At 41.1% G+C, this 17,019-nt stretch overlaps 1 protein-coding gene across 1 annotated transcript in view; it reads right to left on the reverse strand.

Moving 5' to 3' along the window:
* zzef1 (zinc finger, ZZ-type with EF hand domain 1) overlaps window positions 1-15,669 on the reverse strand; it is a 30,285-nt gene extending 14,616 nt beyond the window's left edge. Inside the window, exons 1-36 of the mRNA XM_044042012.1 lie at window positions 15,111-15,669; window positions 13,958-14,102; window positions 13,647-13,841; window positions 13,316-13,499; window positions 12,990-13,189; window positions 11,334-11,544; window positions 11,093-11,209; window positions 10,421-10,599; window positions 10,217-10,315; window positions 10,040-10,131; window positions 9,798-9,943; window positions 9,465-9,570; window positions 8,773-8,991; window positions 8,550-8,641; window positions 8,221-8,444; window positions 7,044-7,177; window positions 6,885-6,955; window positions 6,681-6,795; window positions 6,360-6,525; window positions 5,596-5,717; window positions 5,382-5,504; window positions 4,880-5,049; window positions 4,709-4,790; window positions 4,394-4,595; window positions 4,026-4,150; window positions 3,669-3,909; window positions 3,456-3,535; window positions 3,272-3,362; window positions 2,683-3,169; window positions 2,442-2,606; window positions 1,716-1,835; window positions 1,427-1,588; window positions 1,142-1,274; window positions 646-784; window positions 379-544; window positions 28-290 (exon numbers count right to left, since the gene is read on the reverse strand). Coding sequence (XP_043897947.1) covers window positions 28-290; window positions 379-544; window positions 646-784; window positions 1,142-1,274; window positions 1,427-1,588; window positions 1,716-1,835; window positions 2,442-2,606; window positions 2,683-3,169; window positions 3,272-3,362; window positions 3,456-3,535; window positions 3,669-3,909; window positions 4,026-4,150; window positions 4,394-4,595; window positions 4,709-4,790; window positions 4,880-5,049; window positions 5,382-5,504; window positions 5,596-5,717; window positions 6,360-6,525; window positions 6,681-6,795; window positions 6,885-6,955; window positions 7,044-7,177; window positions 8,221-8,444; window positions 8,550-8,641; window positions 8,773-8,991; window positions 9,465-9,570; window positions 9,798-9,943; window positions 10,040-10,131; window positions 10,217-10,315; window positions 10,421-10,599; window positions 11,093-11,209; window positions 11,334-11,544; window positions 12,990-13,189; window positions 13,316-13,499; window positions 13,647-13,841; window positions 13,958-14,102; window positions 15,111-15,524 — 5,980 coding nt within the window. The 5' untranslated portion in view covers window positions 15,525-15,669. The remainder of the gene's footprint in view (window positions 1-27; window positions 291-378; window positions 545-645; window positions 785-1,141; window positions 1,275-1,426; window positions 1,589-1,715; window positions 1,836-2,441; window positions 2,607-2,682; window positions 3,170-3,271; window positions 3,363-3,455; window positions 3,536-3,668; window positions 3,910-4,025; window positions 4,151-4,393; window positions 4,596-4,708; window positions 4,791-4,879; window positions 5,050-5,381; window positions 5,505-5,595; window positions 5,718-6,359; window positions 6,526-6,680; window positions 6,796-6,884; window positions 6,956-7,043; window positions 7,178-8,220; window positions 8,445-8,549; window positions 8,642-8,772; window positions 8,992-9,464; window positions 9,571-9,797; window positions 9,944-10,039; window positions 10,132-10,216; window positions 10,316-10,420; window positions 10,600-11,092; window positions 11,210-11,333; window positions 11,545-12,989; window positions 13,190-13,315; window positions 13,500-13,646; window positions 13,842-13,957; window positions 14,103-15,110) is intronic.
* Between the last annotated feature and the right edge of the window lie 1,350 nt (window positions 15,670-17,019).

Below are 17,019 nucleotides of genomic sequence, written 5' to 3' on the forward strand. Positions count from 1 at the left end.
GGCAACATAATTCGACATAGGCCTCACCTTTTCCTGTTTGCCCCTTGAGCAAACAATCAGTGATGAGTTGTGAGCAGCGTGTCTGCAGGGCTGAGGCCTCACTCAACGTGCTGCTGTCCAACATCTCTCCCTCCATCTGCCTCTCGCTGCTCAGTTCTGATGTGTACAGGGCCAACGCAGCAAACAGGAGCCACGAGTAGTTGTGGATGTAGGGCTGGATCAGACGGTGGCGGTCGCTGATTCGTATGGTCACCATGGGGTACACTGTGATCCGATGGGTGGGAAGATGGCTAGAGACGGGAATAATAAAAACACCATTAAGTTGAAAGGTCTGAGGTAAAATACTGCAAAAAAAAGTGTAAAGTTCAAATGTTTCACCTGTCAGGATACTTCTTAGCATTATAACACCCGAAGCACAGGTCAAAGTCTTCGCACACGTTGCAGTTGATCCTGCTGCCAACAATGAGACCCTGGCAGTGGTCACACGCATATTCCATGTTCACCATCTCATGGTCATCCTCGTGGCCTTCAGGTTTGGCACCACCTAGTTCAATGCACACACGTCAACATTTTTATTTTATCCATCTTACGATTAGTGCAAGTACCACGAGTGTATGAGTGAGACAGTGAAGTGTGTGAGCTCACTCAGGAAGCAGGTCTTGCAGAGGTCCATATCCATGCACTGCAGACATCGGTAGCGGTGCCACGGTGCCATCCTCTCACAGCCGTCACAGGAGATGACGACATTGAGCAGGTCACAATAGCGTGCAATGAACATGTGCATCTGTGAATAAGGCCAGGTGCATTTGTTTTTCAAAAAAAGCATTATCATCAAAACATCAAGTAAACCTTTGCACACAGACATATGATCAATCATTTTTGAAACATTTAATTACCTGAACACACAACACATATGCACATAAGCATGGCAGAGCTGCTCGGGCATGGCTTTAAACCCATAATGTTTAAATGGAAGGTTGTTTTTCATTACAAGACCTACAAGTCTATATCTGCTCTGTCATGCACAGGGAAACAGTGTGGGCCTTTTGTTTCGCTGGTTTATTTAATGGTTTACTAATGGTTGCACTTTTATTTCTTGTATCATTGCATACACTTGTATATGCAATGGAATGTACATTACCTTTCTCCTGTCTTCCGTGGACTCCTCCTCATCTATTTTGTCGTACCACTTCTCAAACATCCCGTCCATACACTCATCCATCCACTCCTGGTTCTTCTTGTAGTCTGCAATTTCATCTTCCTCTGTCCACTGACTGATGGTAAATTCAAACCACAACAGAATCAAATCACTTCTGCAATATGACTACAATTTCGGGAAACTATTAAATATCTTTAAAAGGTTTTTTGATAGCCATACGAATGTTAACACAAGGAAATGCAATTCATTTCAATAAAGGGATTTTACCTGATGGCAATGTCATGGACACTGATGTTCTCCTGGGACATGCTAAGTAGGAGGTCAGGAAGCTTGATGTTCAGGAAAAGAGGTAGGTCCTGCAGCTCCCAGCTCATGTCTAGAAGGTGCAACAAGCATGTCTGCACACATGACAGGGCTGGAAGCAGCGCTCTGGAGAAAAGAGTTGCTGGTCACTATTCACTACAGGATAAACGCTTGGAATTACACAAACCACTTCTGCAATCGCTTTTTAAATTCTGTATGTGAACATGGTAGGGTTCCAAGGATAAGAGCTTACTTCTCATTGAGGCTGCTGAAGCCTTGTACCGCTTCTACAAGCATGAGCATCAAATGATGGTAGGAACGCCGCACCTCCTCTCCTAGCTTCTGCCCACTGTCTGACAGGTGGGAGAAATAACTGAAAAAGACCAAGTCAAAGGAAAACACTTTACTTCAAATACCTTTGAACAGACAATTTTAGTGAATGGTAACAATCCTCAGAGACACAAGTTTGGTATCTCCAATACTATCCTATAAATGTATCGTATATACTGTAGAAACTACAGTTCCTACAGTATACGATACATTTTTAAGACATACGTTCAAATCAAAACAATTTATCCTATTTATCTATTTACCTACACCTTATAAAATTGACTCTCTGTGTATAGCGATGCTTAAACTTGTGTCACCTGGAGACATTCCTGCAATGCACACAGGAAGTGATTTATTTATGTTGAGACAGGTGGAGGCAACAGCAACATTAGTCTTGATTGGACTGTTAAGCAGTTTTGTAACATTTGTAAAGAAAAGTGCCATATAAATAAAAGTTTAGTAAGTGTATACACTGCCGCTGTATACATATAAATGCTCCCACAGTCAGGTCTGATAGTTTTGTTTGACAGAGCCCATTTCCAACATACAAATAAAGTTAACATTTCTGTTGATGAAGGCCAAACAGAGGTTGAATAATAACATAAGAAACATCACAGTTTTAAACTGAAAAGATTTCCTGTGGATGTACCTGGTGAAGTCTTTCTGGCATGCCACTAGTTCTTGTAGGAATAAGATGCAGGGGGCTTGGAATAGATGTGGCTTTCCAAGGGAATGCAAACACTGCTGCACCATCTCAAGGACCTTGCACACGCTCAGAGCCTGGGCTTTGTTCAGAGAGAGTGTCTGCAGAATGCTAAAAGAAGAGGAATCTGTTAACCTAACCATGCATGTGACAAATTACACTAACATAAAATGCAAAAGACAGTAACCTTGCAGTTGTTAGAGCCTGGTCCCTGATAAAGTTTAGTATGTGTTTGAGTATCGGGTGGCGATCCTTGACGGAAGGAGTCATGTGGGGCTCCTCCATCGATCGGCAGGACAGGAGTCGTAGGCGTGCCCGACTGAATGGGGGTTTACGGGGGAAAGCTGAGGGTGAGGCTGGGTCTGCTGTCTGAGATGAGAGGCTCTCTGTGGAGCCTCTGTGGCCTTGCCTGCTGTGCAAACAAGTAGTAGAGTTTTGGACTTGAGCACCGTGGGAGTTGTCCTGTGCGGCCTTGCTCTCACTGCCCTCATCAACCCCTGTAGTCTGAGCTCCTGGAGAGGAGCTGGGCTGGAAGTCTCCTTCCACGATCGAACTGGAGTGGAAGAGTGGCACACTGCTCCCCCCTGCAGCTTTCAATGACTCACTGTCCTGGTATGTTACTCCACAAGGGGCAAATCTGAACAGTAAGAGGCTCTTCTCGATACACATCTCAGCTAGAATGAAACAAATTTACACAGTCAGAAATATTCAGGAGATTACCTTACGAGTAAGAGAACAAACATGGAATTTGGATTTGCATTTTCTAAAATCCTTACATAAAGTCTCCGCAGTAACCTCATCAGTAACCCCTTCATTCTCATCAGGAACATTCATTTTGCCAACTAGGTGTCGCTGCTTCATCTCCAGCTGACAGGGAAAAAAACACATCATCAGCACAACAGTCAAGTAATGCAACCATCAAAGAACTTCAGCAGCATATAATCAAAGATTATCACTCACCATCCACATTCTGATGCTGTCTGCTAATGAATACACCTGCACAAACTCTTCACTAAGACAGCACTTGCAATCCTGATTAACTACACATTTGGAAAAAAAAACAGAGATCAACAAAGTGAATCAGCTAAAATAATCCATCATGTGGAATGAAAATCTAAAAGACAGTGAGAAACAGTTTTTATTCTGTGGTTACCAATTACAGTCAACTATTACCATATGTCATCAGGGCTTGGTTGAGGGCCGGTGTGTGGTAAACCATAACTGCCCAAATGGCATTCACAGCTTGGTCCGTCTTTGACCCGGCTGCAATCTCATTCCTCATTGTCTGTTTTCTGCAGGAGTGCATGAGTGTCTTCATCAACTCTGTTCTGCTGTCTGTCATTTCCTGTGAAGGATTCCATCGAGCAAAGTCCTCCAGGAAGCTCATTACATCATCAAGAGTCCATGTATTTGTCTACCACATAGGAAAACAAAAACAGACATGGAATAATACTGACCAGCTGAGGAAATGGAAAAATTGATTTTTCTTCTTTTACATAACTGTATGACATGAAGCAGAATTGACTATACCTGATCTGAGTGTATTTTCTTCTGATTTGTTTCACACAGGCCGTGTCGCAGGATGGGTTTCCACAAAGGAGATGAGTGAACATGGGACATTTTCCCTAATGGAAGCTCTTTAATGGTGCGTATCTCTGTAATAGAGAAAACACCACAAATGTCAGCATAGCATAAAAAGTCTGCAATTGCTGGACTACAACATCATTCTGAAACACTCTGGAACATACTGGACCATCAAATAATTTCAGACAGTATATTTTGCAGTTTAGATCTTGTCAGTTAAGATTAGAAATGTTCCAATTACGGTTCAGAGAGACAGTTTAGAACACAGAGATTATTGTGTTTAGTAAAATAAATAAAGCAATAAACAGTTTTACCATGAGGGGATTTCAGTGCAAGAGTTCTAGATGCAAGACGACCCATCAGGCGAGCCACAAGCAGCTGAAGGTCTGACATCCAGGAAATGGTGATGTCCGGCAACCCCATGGCTGTCACAGTGAACTTATAACCCCACTCATTATTATTGCTGTCAGAGTGGAAGAGGAACTGGAGCTGAGGGCCAGCATCAAACGTCACTTTCTGGAGGAGCAACGTGAAACAATTAATATATATATATATATATATATATGAAAGGAATTCAACAACAATAGTGTTTCATATGGGCACAAATTCATAAGTTTCCCATATCCTACCTTTGGCCACTTCTCAGTTCCAACTTTCATGTCATAGCGAACTTTGCCACCTCTAGAATCTGTAAATTCTAGGTAATCATATCTGTTAATATAAAAAGCATACATGATGGGTAAGTAAAATCCCCATTGTGGGTTATAAAAAAAGGTCATAAAATATTTTACATAATTCACCTCTTCTCTGTCTCACAGCGCTCATCGAACTCGACCTCAAAGGAAGTAGCACCGGGACACGCAAAGATGGTGGTCTCATGGCGGCTGTTCTCATAGTTGTGAGGAGATTCCATGTTCCAGGTTCTCAACACCACTGGCTGCTGCGGCTGGTGCCAGCTCTCTTGATCCACCTAACAGTGCAGAGCAACATTGCAACTTATAGTGAAATAATACACATTTACAACATGAATGCCACAGTCTAAGATAAAAAAAGACATCACTTCTAAATCTGTAGGTTATAAAAAAATTATGAAAACATTAATATAAATAGTCATTTCTAATTTTGTAATTTCTGATGATGGATAGATGGCCATTTAAATAGTTACAGTAATGCTACTGAACTTCTTGTACCCCATGCACTAAATGCTGGACTGTACTTTCCAACGAATCTCTTACAGTGGGATGGGACACTGCATTCATGCAAAGTCAGGAGCATTAACATCTAAAGTTGAAGTGGACTGACCTTTGAAAGTATGTCTCCAGTGTCAGTGGTCAGGTTTTTGAAGAGCTCAACAAGGGAAGAGAAGCTCTTCAGCAGCACACTGTGAGGGATGTCCAAAGAACACAACTCCAGGAAGAAGATCAACTACCAGGAACAGAAAACATTTTATTAACACATTCACATTTGGCAGATCAACAAGAAAATCTGTGCCAGAGTGCATTTCAAAATCCGTTACCAGTTGTCTGAAGACTGTGGCTAGGATGGAGTTGCCAAGTTTGTCAGTAATTTCAGCACCAGTGTATCTCTCCAGGAGGGAAAGAAAGGCAGTCTTAACATTTCCCAAGAACTGATCCACATCTGTTGAGAAGACAGGTTGATAATTACTTTTTCTATTCTACCCTTAAGCTAAAACTGGTATCTGTTAGATTACACTGATCTTCACTACTCCACTACTCCACCTCACATTTTGATTTGCACAAAAAAAACTGAATGAAAATTCCAAAAAATCTTTACGGTTTTATGATTGAGGAAGGTCGAAAGGTTGGTTTATCAATTAAAGCTAAATGTGAGTAAGTGCTATGGAAAAATAATTCAGTGAATAAAGGATAACGTTTAGAAATCACAAGACTGAAGTGCTATTCCATCTTCTGGAGGCATGCTGCATGGACTAATGAGGAAACCACAGCATCCCTCCACTTAGTGCAAGAAGCAATTATTACTACTAATAATAGATGGGAAGCAGCAACAGTATGCTTTATCATCACAAGCTTGCTTGGTACTCTTAAATTATGTCATCAAGTTGTGCCTTTTTATCCTTCTGTGGTAACCTGGACTTTTGCACCACCTACTGCTTACACTGGTTACTCTGAATATTTTTTCAACAGCAGTGGATTGGAAACACAAATTAAGGCTCTTTTTCTTTTACTAGATTTTTGAAAATGTGGACAACATTTGCAATACATCTTAGTGAAAAACCTAGCTACCATCTCTGTATCTCACATTTTAGCAGGATGTCTCTTGCCAACTCCATGGCGATGGCTGTTGAAGTTCCTCCTTTAAGCTGCAGGTAGCACCAGGAGAGCAGACTTCCTTGCAGTGCCCAGAACAAGGACAACAACACCGCCCTGCTGGGTCCACTACTCCCATCCACCATAATAACTTCACACTGAGAGATGGGAGACACGTCCAACAAAGCAGGACATAGAAAAATAGATTAGAAAAACATGTGATTTAACACCAAGGCAATATAAGACAGTGAGGGTTGTTGATAAATAGTAAACAAGTTGATGAAACATATGAGACTTAGCCTAGAAGTCTTACCTCTCGGGTTGCCACCAGAAGCAGTGTCTCCATGACTGACAGCATGGGGCTGATGTCAAAGTCTGCAGGAGCTCCTTTAGGTGGTAGCAGAAGAAGGCCACTTGGATCCTGATCACTACGTAGTAAAAAACACTGATGTGTTACTGATCCATTGTGATTTGTGATGAGAAAGTTGGTGTATTTACATTCCTATAGCATACCTACCTGAAGTAATTACAGAGTGACTCAAATGTCACCTTTACTGACTCTGGCTGATCCTCTTCAGTAATATGTTTCTGAACAAAGAACATGGATTATATCACTATTATTATTATAGTGCTGTTGTTAACAAATTGTTATCATTATTAATGTTAGGCCACTAACCATCATGTGGAAGAGTCTGTCTCGACGTACGCGTTTATCAGGAAAGAAAACAGCAGCACCATTAAGAATGGCCTTGACTGCTTCACTGTGCAAAGCTTTCTCCACCAATGTTTCACCCACTGGATCGTCCACAACTAAAACACAAACATAATAAATATTATCACAACATCCAGCTCAAACCTTTCAAATCACAGCCATTTCCAGTTACCACCGGTGTTCCCCACGGTTCTATCCTGGGGCTACTTCTGTTCATAATCTATCTACTAACTCTTGGCCATAGCTTCCATACATTTAACATCAATTTCCATTGCTATGCCAATGACACCCAGCTCTACCCGTCAGTCAAACCTAACTCCTACCTCCCTCCAAAGTCCCTCTCCAATTCGGGAGTCTCTGCAAAAATTTCTCGGGAGTCTTTGCAAAAATTTCATTATGTCCTCATAATGACAATAAAAATTCTTGAATCTTGCCTTCATGAAATCAAATACTGGTTCTCATTTTCTCAAATTGAATAGTGATAAAACCTCTCACTTTTCTCCTCACTGGCTCCAAATCAGAGTTGAAAGTTTTTCCATTCCACTCAGGTTTAAAGTCTGGGTGTCATCCTTAATAGCACTGTCATTACAAGCTCATATCAATAAGGTCACCGAGTCTGCACACTTCGTACACGACATTAATTGCCTCCACCCATCCCTCACACCCTGTCGTGCTGCTAAACTAGTTTACACCTGCACAGACTACTGTAACTCCCTTCTCTTTAGTCTCTCTCAAGTCCATTCCCAAACAAAAAGTTTTTGTTCTTAGATTGTTTCACCGTTGTTCATTTTAAAATCTGTTATAATAAAATGGATCATTATTACTATTATTATTATTTAACACAGATTCTCTCAGACATCTAGCATGACATACTACTATCATCAAACAAGTCACGCGAGAGAGAAAAACCTTTTAATCAAATACTTTTCCTGATGTTTTTCATAATTATTTTAATAAAGCCTTTTATCAACCAGGAAGTCCTTTTAGATTTAGATTTTTTGAGGGAATCCTGACTAAGACAGCTTGCCATAACATAATTACAAAACAGAATAAATCAGAAGAACATTTTAAAAATCAACATAGGAAAACAAATACTTTTCATCAACGTCTTAAACTTGAATGAAATAGAACATGTCCTTACTTTGGCAGAGGTGAGTGTAAAATTCACACACAGCCTTAACTGAGTCATTCAGAGGCTCTTCACTGCTGGATGTGGATGGACAAGCTGCTGCTGCAGCACCTTCTGCATCCGGCACCCTACTCTCCTGTGCGCCTTCGTACTCCAGTGGGTTGGGCAGCACAGGGAAACAGTTCTCCATCAACTGGAGCAGCAGAACTCTACTCTTCAACACCTCTTCTCCCTCACTGAAACAAAGAAATGAGCTTTATACAGGCCTTACCTTAATATGGCTTAAAGTGGTAATAACTGATGTAAAGAGCATACAGACAACAAGGTGCCATTTCACTCACATTTCTCTGAGTTTACTGTAGAATTTCCAGAAGAGGTTGAGGGTGAGGCCACTGAAGTCCAGGAGACATTTCTGCTTGAATTGAGAAGTATTCTACAGAAACAGAGGATGGATTAGATTGTTTTTAGATCTTTGTTTGTGTAACAACAGATCATTTTAAAAGTGCAGGAAAAAAAACAAGTACTTATACTCATACTGTCCCTCAAGCAGTGATCAGTAGTTACCATGTCTCGTGTAAGCTGCTGAATGAAGAAAAGTGTCTTGTTAAGTAGACAAAGGCCAGTGACAGCATCACAGTCGAAGCGCTCTCCCTTTAGACTGAGGTCATCCAGGTCCCCCAGCTTCTCCATCCCAGGGCACAAGTAGCCACTAAAGCTGATGGACTGTACACCCAGACGCTCAGCAGAGTCCTGCCTGGTGCAGAGGAATTTCACCATCAGGAACTAGAAAGACAAAAAACAAACAAACAAAATGTTTAACAATTCAAGGTGTAAATTCGTTTCCATAAAACAGCTGGGAACTAAAGTTTTAAGTTAAGTGTTTAAACTGGAGAAGGAACATGTGTTTGACTGACACATAACACAATGCCTGTGTTTTCTATAACGACACAACACGCCACCCAGTGCTTTGGTATCAGCCTAACATGACGTACATTTACCAGTTGTGATCAACAACAAACTCTATGGTTCAGTGGAATATGATATATGGTATGATATAATGTTTCACATACTCAGAAAATATCCAGTAGTAGAATAAGTTCATCGTTTATTTTCCCACTGTGGGATTTGCTAACCACAAGAAAAATACCATGTTATTTTAAAAAAAGAATAAAAATACTCGAGGGGTGAGATACAAAATATGACAGTGAGGTTCAAATCATTACACGCTACTGTTTTCACTGGATGCAGTACAGTACCTTTGCAACTCGATACTGCTGCAGCTTGATCTCAACGCCGTTCCAGTCCTCCTCAAGCTCGAACCAGCCAATCGGCTCGTCCTCAGTCTCTGCTGGAATCTTCACACTGCAGGTCAGGTGACAGCATGGTGTGTCAGCCACTCACATTCACATTCACTAAGATAGACCCTCACCCTGCTTAGGTGTATACACAATATGAGTAAACGAGTTGTACCACTATCTTCACTAAAGTCATAAATTTGCTAATCACAGCTGCCTTCTCTTAAAGTTTGTTACATGTACAAGTTGTAAACACAAAAATCCAAAGTAAAATATTTAATAATGGATCCTTACCTGGCCTGAACAAACTTTTTATAGTCCTTGTAGTTCCACGAGTCATACTTTTTGAACCTCCTGAAATGTTTCTCTGCATCAAAAGGGTCCTCGTCTTTGTACGCAAACACCAAGCCACATTTTGCTCCAATGGCTCCTTTCCGCACCTTGTTACACCAATCAGACAGCAGCATTTAACAACAATAACTTCTCCATTAATGTCTGTGGTGCCACAAATTCTGTCAAATCATAGGGAGCCTTACTTTGATCTTCATCTGAGTGACCTGGAAGTTGCTCTGGTCCTCAGTGGACAGTATCACACTGGCTTTCTTTCTGCCAGTCTCTGTGAGAAAACCTGCAGAGGACCATTTCTGTTATACTTGGCATGTTTGTACTGCACTTAAGCAAGAGAGATAAAGTGTTATTTGTCTCAGTTGTACCATCACCAGTGGAAGACTCTGTGAGCATGTTCTCTGGTCCGGATTTCTCCTCTTTACTCTTCACATCACAGGCCTGTAGGTGCAGCTGGAGGGGCTTTCCTGCAGCGCAATACAAGTCATTATGACAATGATAACAGCGTTTCAATCATACAAGTCAGTTAACTAAGCTAACTTAACGTAACTAAGTTAGCTTAGTTACTTTACCGTTGTGGTAGTGTAGTCGCAGCCTAACCGAGGCCATAGATGCAATGAGGGAGGACGCCTTGTACTCGGTATTTAAATGATTGTTGAGGCAGGACAAGGCCTGGAGCACTTTTGCCACGCTGCCTCTGGCCAGAGCGAAGGCCAGCAGGGTCAGTTCTGCATCACGGCTCACACAGCAGCTACACAGGAACAAAACAGCAAAAGTGTTAGTTAGTTTTGAGGTGCAGTGGGTGATATTCAGGAGGTGATTTTTGTGTCCCAAGTAATTCCAGGTTGTGGTAAAGTTTAGTGACTGTTGTAAACCACTCACCAATTTGAGTAAAATACCTAATTGTAATGTTTCAGATATACAGTACATTGCATTGCAATTTAAGTTGTGATAAAACATCGGTAAAGTAAAGCATTGGTTAATATTTACTTTACATCATGAGATACCATCAAAATATAACTGCTATACCATCTACAATTCCAATTTAAATCCTTCAACTGTGCAGCCATTAGTCATTAGCCATTTGTCCTCAGAGCCAGTAACATGATAATTAAATGACTATCGAGAGGGTTTCAGCCCTGTTGTTGCAGCTATTGTTGATCAACTCCATTGCTTTCATTGTGATGACATCGGCATTATGAGCTCAGTGTGGCAGCAATGAATGTGTGTGTTGAGGTCATTACTCTGCTATCCTGAGCAGAAATCCATCCACCTCCTCTAGGATGTTCAAAGAGAAGAACTTGGGAAACTCCGTGGATGTTGGTGTCAGGGACAATGGTGGCATGTGGCGCAAGGCTTTTCTAGAAGGAGAAAACAAACAAACCTGAAAAGCTACAAAGTGAAAACATCATATTGCTTTTAATACAAAGGTTATTGATGTTTCCTTCCAACATTTACATGTAAAGGCAAAATTGAGTATCTTACTGCGTGCTCTGAAGGACAGTCTGGGCCAGTGCAGGGTTAGTCTCCATAGAAGCAGTGACCAAGGAAGTGAGGAGAGACAGGTACCAGATGGCTGAAGCATCCGAAACAGACACCTCTTTACTCTTGGTAATCTGATAACCGAGAGTCTTCAAGCCATGAATCCTGGTGTCACATCCGTCACTCAGACATCGCTTGATGTTGATTTGGATGTCTGGGATTTGTTGAAGAGATAATATTGTTAGGGTACACTGATGGAATACATAGTGCAAAAATGCAGCAGTCATTGCTCGATCTTCTGAGAAGGCTATAAAAAGATCTTGACGAAGGGAGCCAAGAGTGAAACACATCACTGCTACAAACAACCATTTTCACAGACACAAAAATGCCTACAAGCAGCAAGTGTTTCACTCATTATACTAGTGTATCTTATCCAAACTATGACAAATTTGGCACGGCACACATTGTGCTCTTAATAAGTCACCTGCCAGGTTTGAAGTGTTTGTTTGTGATGTGAGCCAAAATAAACCACAGAAATGTGAGTATTTTGTCCTTTTCCACTTTTTGATTTGGGATGATTTCTTTTCTTTCTTTCTTTTTTTTTACATGGTTTTTGGATTTTTGGTTCAGCAAAAGAAAATTTCACTGTTGAAGCGCACAACCTTGTCTTTCAAATTTAAGTTATAACTTGAATGAAAGAGAGAGTTGTGAAAGCAACAATGTCAAAATGAGGGAAAGAATGCTGGGAACGCAGACTATGGCTTTTATAAGAATAGTATAGATTTTCAATTTAGGGCTGGGAACAACCAAGGTTAGTAGGGGGACACATTATTAATTCAGAATAATCTGAATTTAGATAGATGTAATATCCTTATTGCTTCCCTTCTCCAGAGACAAGTGCATGTCATCTTTTGGAGATTGGCAAAATAAACTATTTGTCAAAACTGGACCCTGAAGATCAGAGATCAAGATGAGTATTCACAATGTCTGTGAAACTAGTATCAACTCCTTCACTGTGGATAGCTCTATGAGACTACTGGTAAGGTAAGACTAATGTGGATAGATGAGTTAAGCAGGAAATTACGTTAAAGTAAGAGATAGTCCCTTTAATCCTCTGTAATTTACATCTCTAAAGAGCAGATGTGTTCACCCTGGGTATCTGCCCTTAAGAGATGAAAACATTGGCTGCTTCTTCAATTGAAAAACAAGGTTTTGATTAGAAACAACAAGAGTAGCCTATAGTTGGAGCCAAATAATACAAGATTGCTTTTAAAATACAGATGGGGTGCTTTCCACCATGTTTTTAATCTATGCTAATATTGCTCTGTTCCATCTTATAGCTGAATCTGATTTTAATTAAATGATCCCCATGAACAAAAACCAGGCTTGGCAGTTTTAGTCCACAGTGGTCTGGATTGACAGCTTCTATTAAGTAAACGTGTGGCAACACAGGTGTTATTTCAGGAGTGTGGCAAATGGCAGCTGATATGCTGATTCAAAAGTGAGGTGTTTCACATAACCAGTAATGAAGAACCCATCCCTGTCTCTGCAGGGTGTTTTCTGCAGGCATCAGTAAAGTAAAACACAAGCCACAGATTAAAAAAATAGATAAAATAAACACTCAACTACACAGCCACACATAGTAAGGTAGTTACTCACAGGGGAGTGTTATGTTGGCATTCTCCAGGAGAACAACATAGCCTGTGACATTGCTGGGGATGCGGACCTCTTTGATTTCTTGCAGGGAACGACGTTTTTTCCCCACAGCCAGTGAGATCAGCTGAGGCATGTAGCTGTGGTCATTTGAAGCCACAGCAATGGCCAGCCGTCTCAAAACCACATCTGGTTTCATTTTCAACCTGGAAAACAGAAAAGCGTTAGGATTCCTCCTTCAGATGTATTATTAATATTCAGAACACATGCAATAAATCATCCATATATCAAGGATCAAGCAAGCGGCAAAGTCTTGAGTCACATATCATTACCTGATCCAGTGTGAGCGTGGACTGCCATCTGACTGCCAGAAAGTTGAAGTTTCACCATTTGTTATCTTGTAAACGTCAGCAACATTAGATGAAGCTTCTATTGCGCTGTAGCACTGCGTGACCACCTTGACCTTGTCCACCTCTGGGTCGCGGTCCAGTTCCGCTCTGTATTGGATATCTAAATCTGAAAGAAACAAATACAGACTGTGTGGTTAAATTACATTTTTCAAACAAAAAGCAATGTTCATTTTTATATACAGTCTATGGTTACCATATGCTTAAAATACAAATGATATTGTTTAGAATTTTAAAGTTTAAAGTTAAAGTTCACCTTTCTCTTTTTGCAAAAGGAATTCCAAGTAGTCCTGGACCACACTGGACCTCATGGTGCAGATATTATTGTAGCCCTCTAAGACAGGGAATGGAATGGCACTGCTGGGGATACGATTCCTGTGTAAGAACTTAAGGATCTTAGATGCATGTGCCCCTAACCGGTCTTTGGTCTTGGAGAAAATGTCAACAAATCCTGTGGAAGAAATTCAAGAAACAAGGCCACATTAGTTTAAAGGGTTAACTCCTCTACAGTGCCTACTCAAATGAGGTCGATCTTATTCAGCCAGGTAAACAAATCATATCTTGTACCTGGGGTTAGAGAGCAAGACTGTAGCTGTCTTATCACATGACTGAGCTCTCCCTGTAGATTAGCTCCATTGGAGTTCTTCAATGCAATCAGCATGCTCTCGACATCCACCACCCCATCACCCTCGGCGTCAAACTGCCCAAAAGCCTGAGATGGGAACAAGGACAATAAACATGGAGAAACTTTGAGTATACACATAATCAAAAAACAAAACAACAAACAGTGACTCTTAAAAATGGACTAAATCAGGAAGAAACAGACAGATTCAAATGTATTTTCAGTAGATGTAGGTTATGGTACAAGGAAGGAATTATTATATTTTGTGAGTATAGATATCTGATAACAGGTTTATATGTGTTAACTGTTAACCTTGCAACCTTAGGAGAGTCTTTTGTTAATAACTCTGTCAATTAATATCAATTTTGCTTTGAAAAAACATGAAGTTATAGTAGATCAATTAGGTCTATGTTACCATGTAGTTGGGTAGAAATCTGGACTGAGACACTCTCTGAGTGCTTTCTCTTGACATTATGTTTTTGACTACACACATTGTTATGATCACATTTTCTGGGGACATAAGTTATGGCCCAAAACTATTAGATTTTGGTGGTGATACAGACATGGATTGACATTGAGGAGAATAAGATCAGCCCTGGTGGAGTACTTCTTCTTGTTACGTTATATACTGTGTCTTCAGAATTTAAAAGGAGAAGTGGTACTGTACATCTGAATACTTTGAGAAAATCAATGAGCAATAGTCACACAGAGCCAAAAGTGAAATAAAGTGCACATGCATTAAGTTAAACCATTCATTTGCATCCATTGGTTAAACGTCAAATGACAGCAAACTGACAACTAAGCAACTCTTTATGCCCAAAGAGACCAGGGCACAATTGCCAGAGACAAAAAACCTGGCAGGCAAAGGTGACATGTTGACAGCTCATTCCCATCGTTTCACTGCCAACCTGAAATGATTATGTAGCATATCTGCGGCTCATATCTCGAGCTCACTGCTCGATATTTCCTGATCTGTCATCGTAAATGGGCATGGCATCAGCTATCAGCAGTTCTGCTCTCTCAGCTGCGAGGGGACATATCTACAATTATGGCATTTCACTGCACTTCTGCGACAGGCACACTTGTCTGTCTTTATACCTCTTCACATTCTTCTCTCGGAGCATCTCTGCCCTCCAACATCTCACAGAATTGTTCGACATTAACAGACTCCTCTCCTCGGTTTAAACGGTCCTCCAGCCACCGCACCAGGGCCCCTTCATTCCCTGCCAAGACAGATTCCTGAATGGCGACCCCCGAGTCACCGATACGGGCCGCCGCTTCTCTCAGTTTCACTTGTTCTAAGAGTACACCGGGGGTGGGTGGTCCACCGGTAGGCACGGCCACGTTATTCGATCCCCTTCCGCTTTTGGCAGAACCGGAGCCTCCGACTGCTCCAACACCGCCGCCAGTGGCCGCAGAGGCCGGACTGTCTTCCGCGAAGCCGGGGCTCTCCGTTTCTACGTCTTCCTCGTCACCGCTGCCTCCACCGCAGCCGCTCTCTACGTTCCCCATGACTGTTTCACCGACCTACGGCGGCTCCGACAATCCCCGCGGCCCGTTGGCTGTCAGTTTAGCGACGTAGAGCCGGTCAGACCTTTCCAACATTCACCTACAGCGAAACTCTGCCGTTCACTACTACCGCATTGACGTACTGTACGTCAGCCTTTTCTTCTTCCTTGTTGTTCTTTTTTGGGCGGTTGTACAGCAAAACTCGAAGCATTACCGCCACCAAGTGATACGGAGTGTCAGTTCATTATGTTCGTTTTTCTCATTCACTTTATTGAGTGCTGTTGTAGAATAAATATTATGACGTACTGCACATTTATTTATTTCTCTTATTCTTATTTACACCATAATCTTCTTGTTTAATGGAAAATTGCCCTCATTAAGACACATTCACAGGCATGTTTATATAGTGTTTTGTGAATATGTGTTCCAATTGTAAAAACTTGTAGCTGCCCCTCTGGATTTTGAATCCATATAAAACCATGGTTGACCACATTCTTTGTAAAACAATAACTTGATTTTTTTTTCCCCTGACATTATACTTCATTAAAGTCGAGTCATTTAAAAGGTAGCAACTACATATTTGGTGAAAATCAGGACTTACTGATTAAATCCGCCAGCTTGACTGATGTGATTATGGACAGCACCTTTAAGCCTTTAAACTCCAGTTAAGGCTCCTTGCAAATGTGAAGGCTTACCTTCCCTTGAAAGACTTTACGAGATCAATTCATGCCTTCATTGCATCTCGACTACACTGCTGTAATTATCTCTATGTTGGTCTTCATAAGACGTCCCTTTGAAAGGGACAAAATGCAGAGAGGATATCACTCCTGCTCTGGCCTCTTTATATTGGCTCCCTGTCTTTTTTTAGGATTCATTTTAAGATCCTACTTTTCAATGTCTCAATGGCCTGGCACCTGCTTACCTGACTGAACTCTGGAAGCCACACACTCCAGGCAGAGCTCTGAGGTCAGCCGATCAGCTGCTCTTACATGTGCCAAGATCATGGCTTAAAAGCAGGGAAAACTGTGGAACAGCCTTCCTAACCCTTGTGATTTACTGTTGTTTTGTTTTGTGATTCTGCTGTAGGTTCATGTTCCCACCTCTCATGTTGGTTTTATCTGAACATACATATTGTTTTGCTCTTTATGTTTGTGTTCTATTCTTGTTTCTGTCCCCCACATCTTCTCTGTCCCCTATTTTCCTGTTAAAAAATATAGTATTTTCGATTCACTGCTGCCTTATGCTTGCTCATTGTGTGATCTGTTGGGCTTCTTTCTTTCCTTACAGGCAGGCCAGGATTGATTGGACTGCATTTTGTAACATTTGTTCATCAAAATGCTTTACAAATATCATTCTTATCGTCATTGCAATTGTTAATTATTTCAAGTTAATACATATTTAAAAGCATCAAATAAGTCAATTTGCCTTGACAGTACGATTTAATATTTCAAAATAAACACCCCCATGCCTCATTTTCTTTGACGGGCGTGTGTACTGT

The sequence above is a fragment of the Solea senegalensis genome, linkage group LG13 (genome assembly GCF_019176455.1).
Source record: "Solea senegalensis isolate Sse05_10M linkage group LG13, IFAPA_SoseM_1, whole genome shotgun sequence".
Lineage (NCBI taxonomy): Eukaryota > Metazoa > Chordata > Actinopteri > Pleuronectiformes > Soleidae > Solea > Solea senegalensis.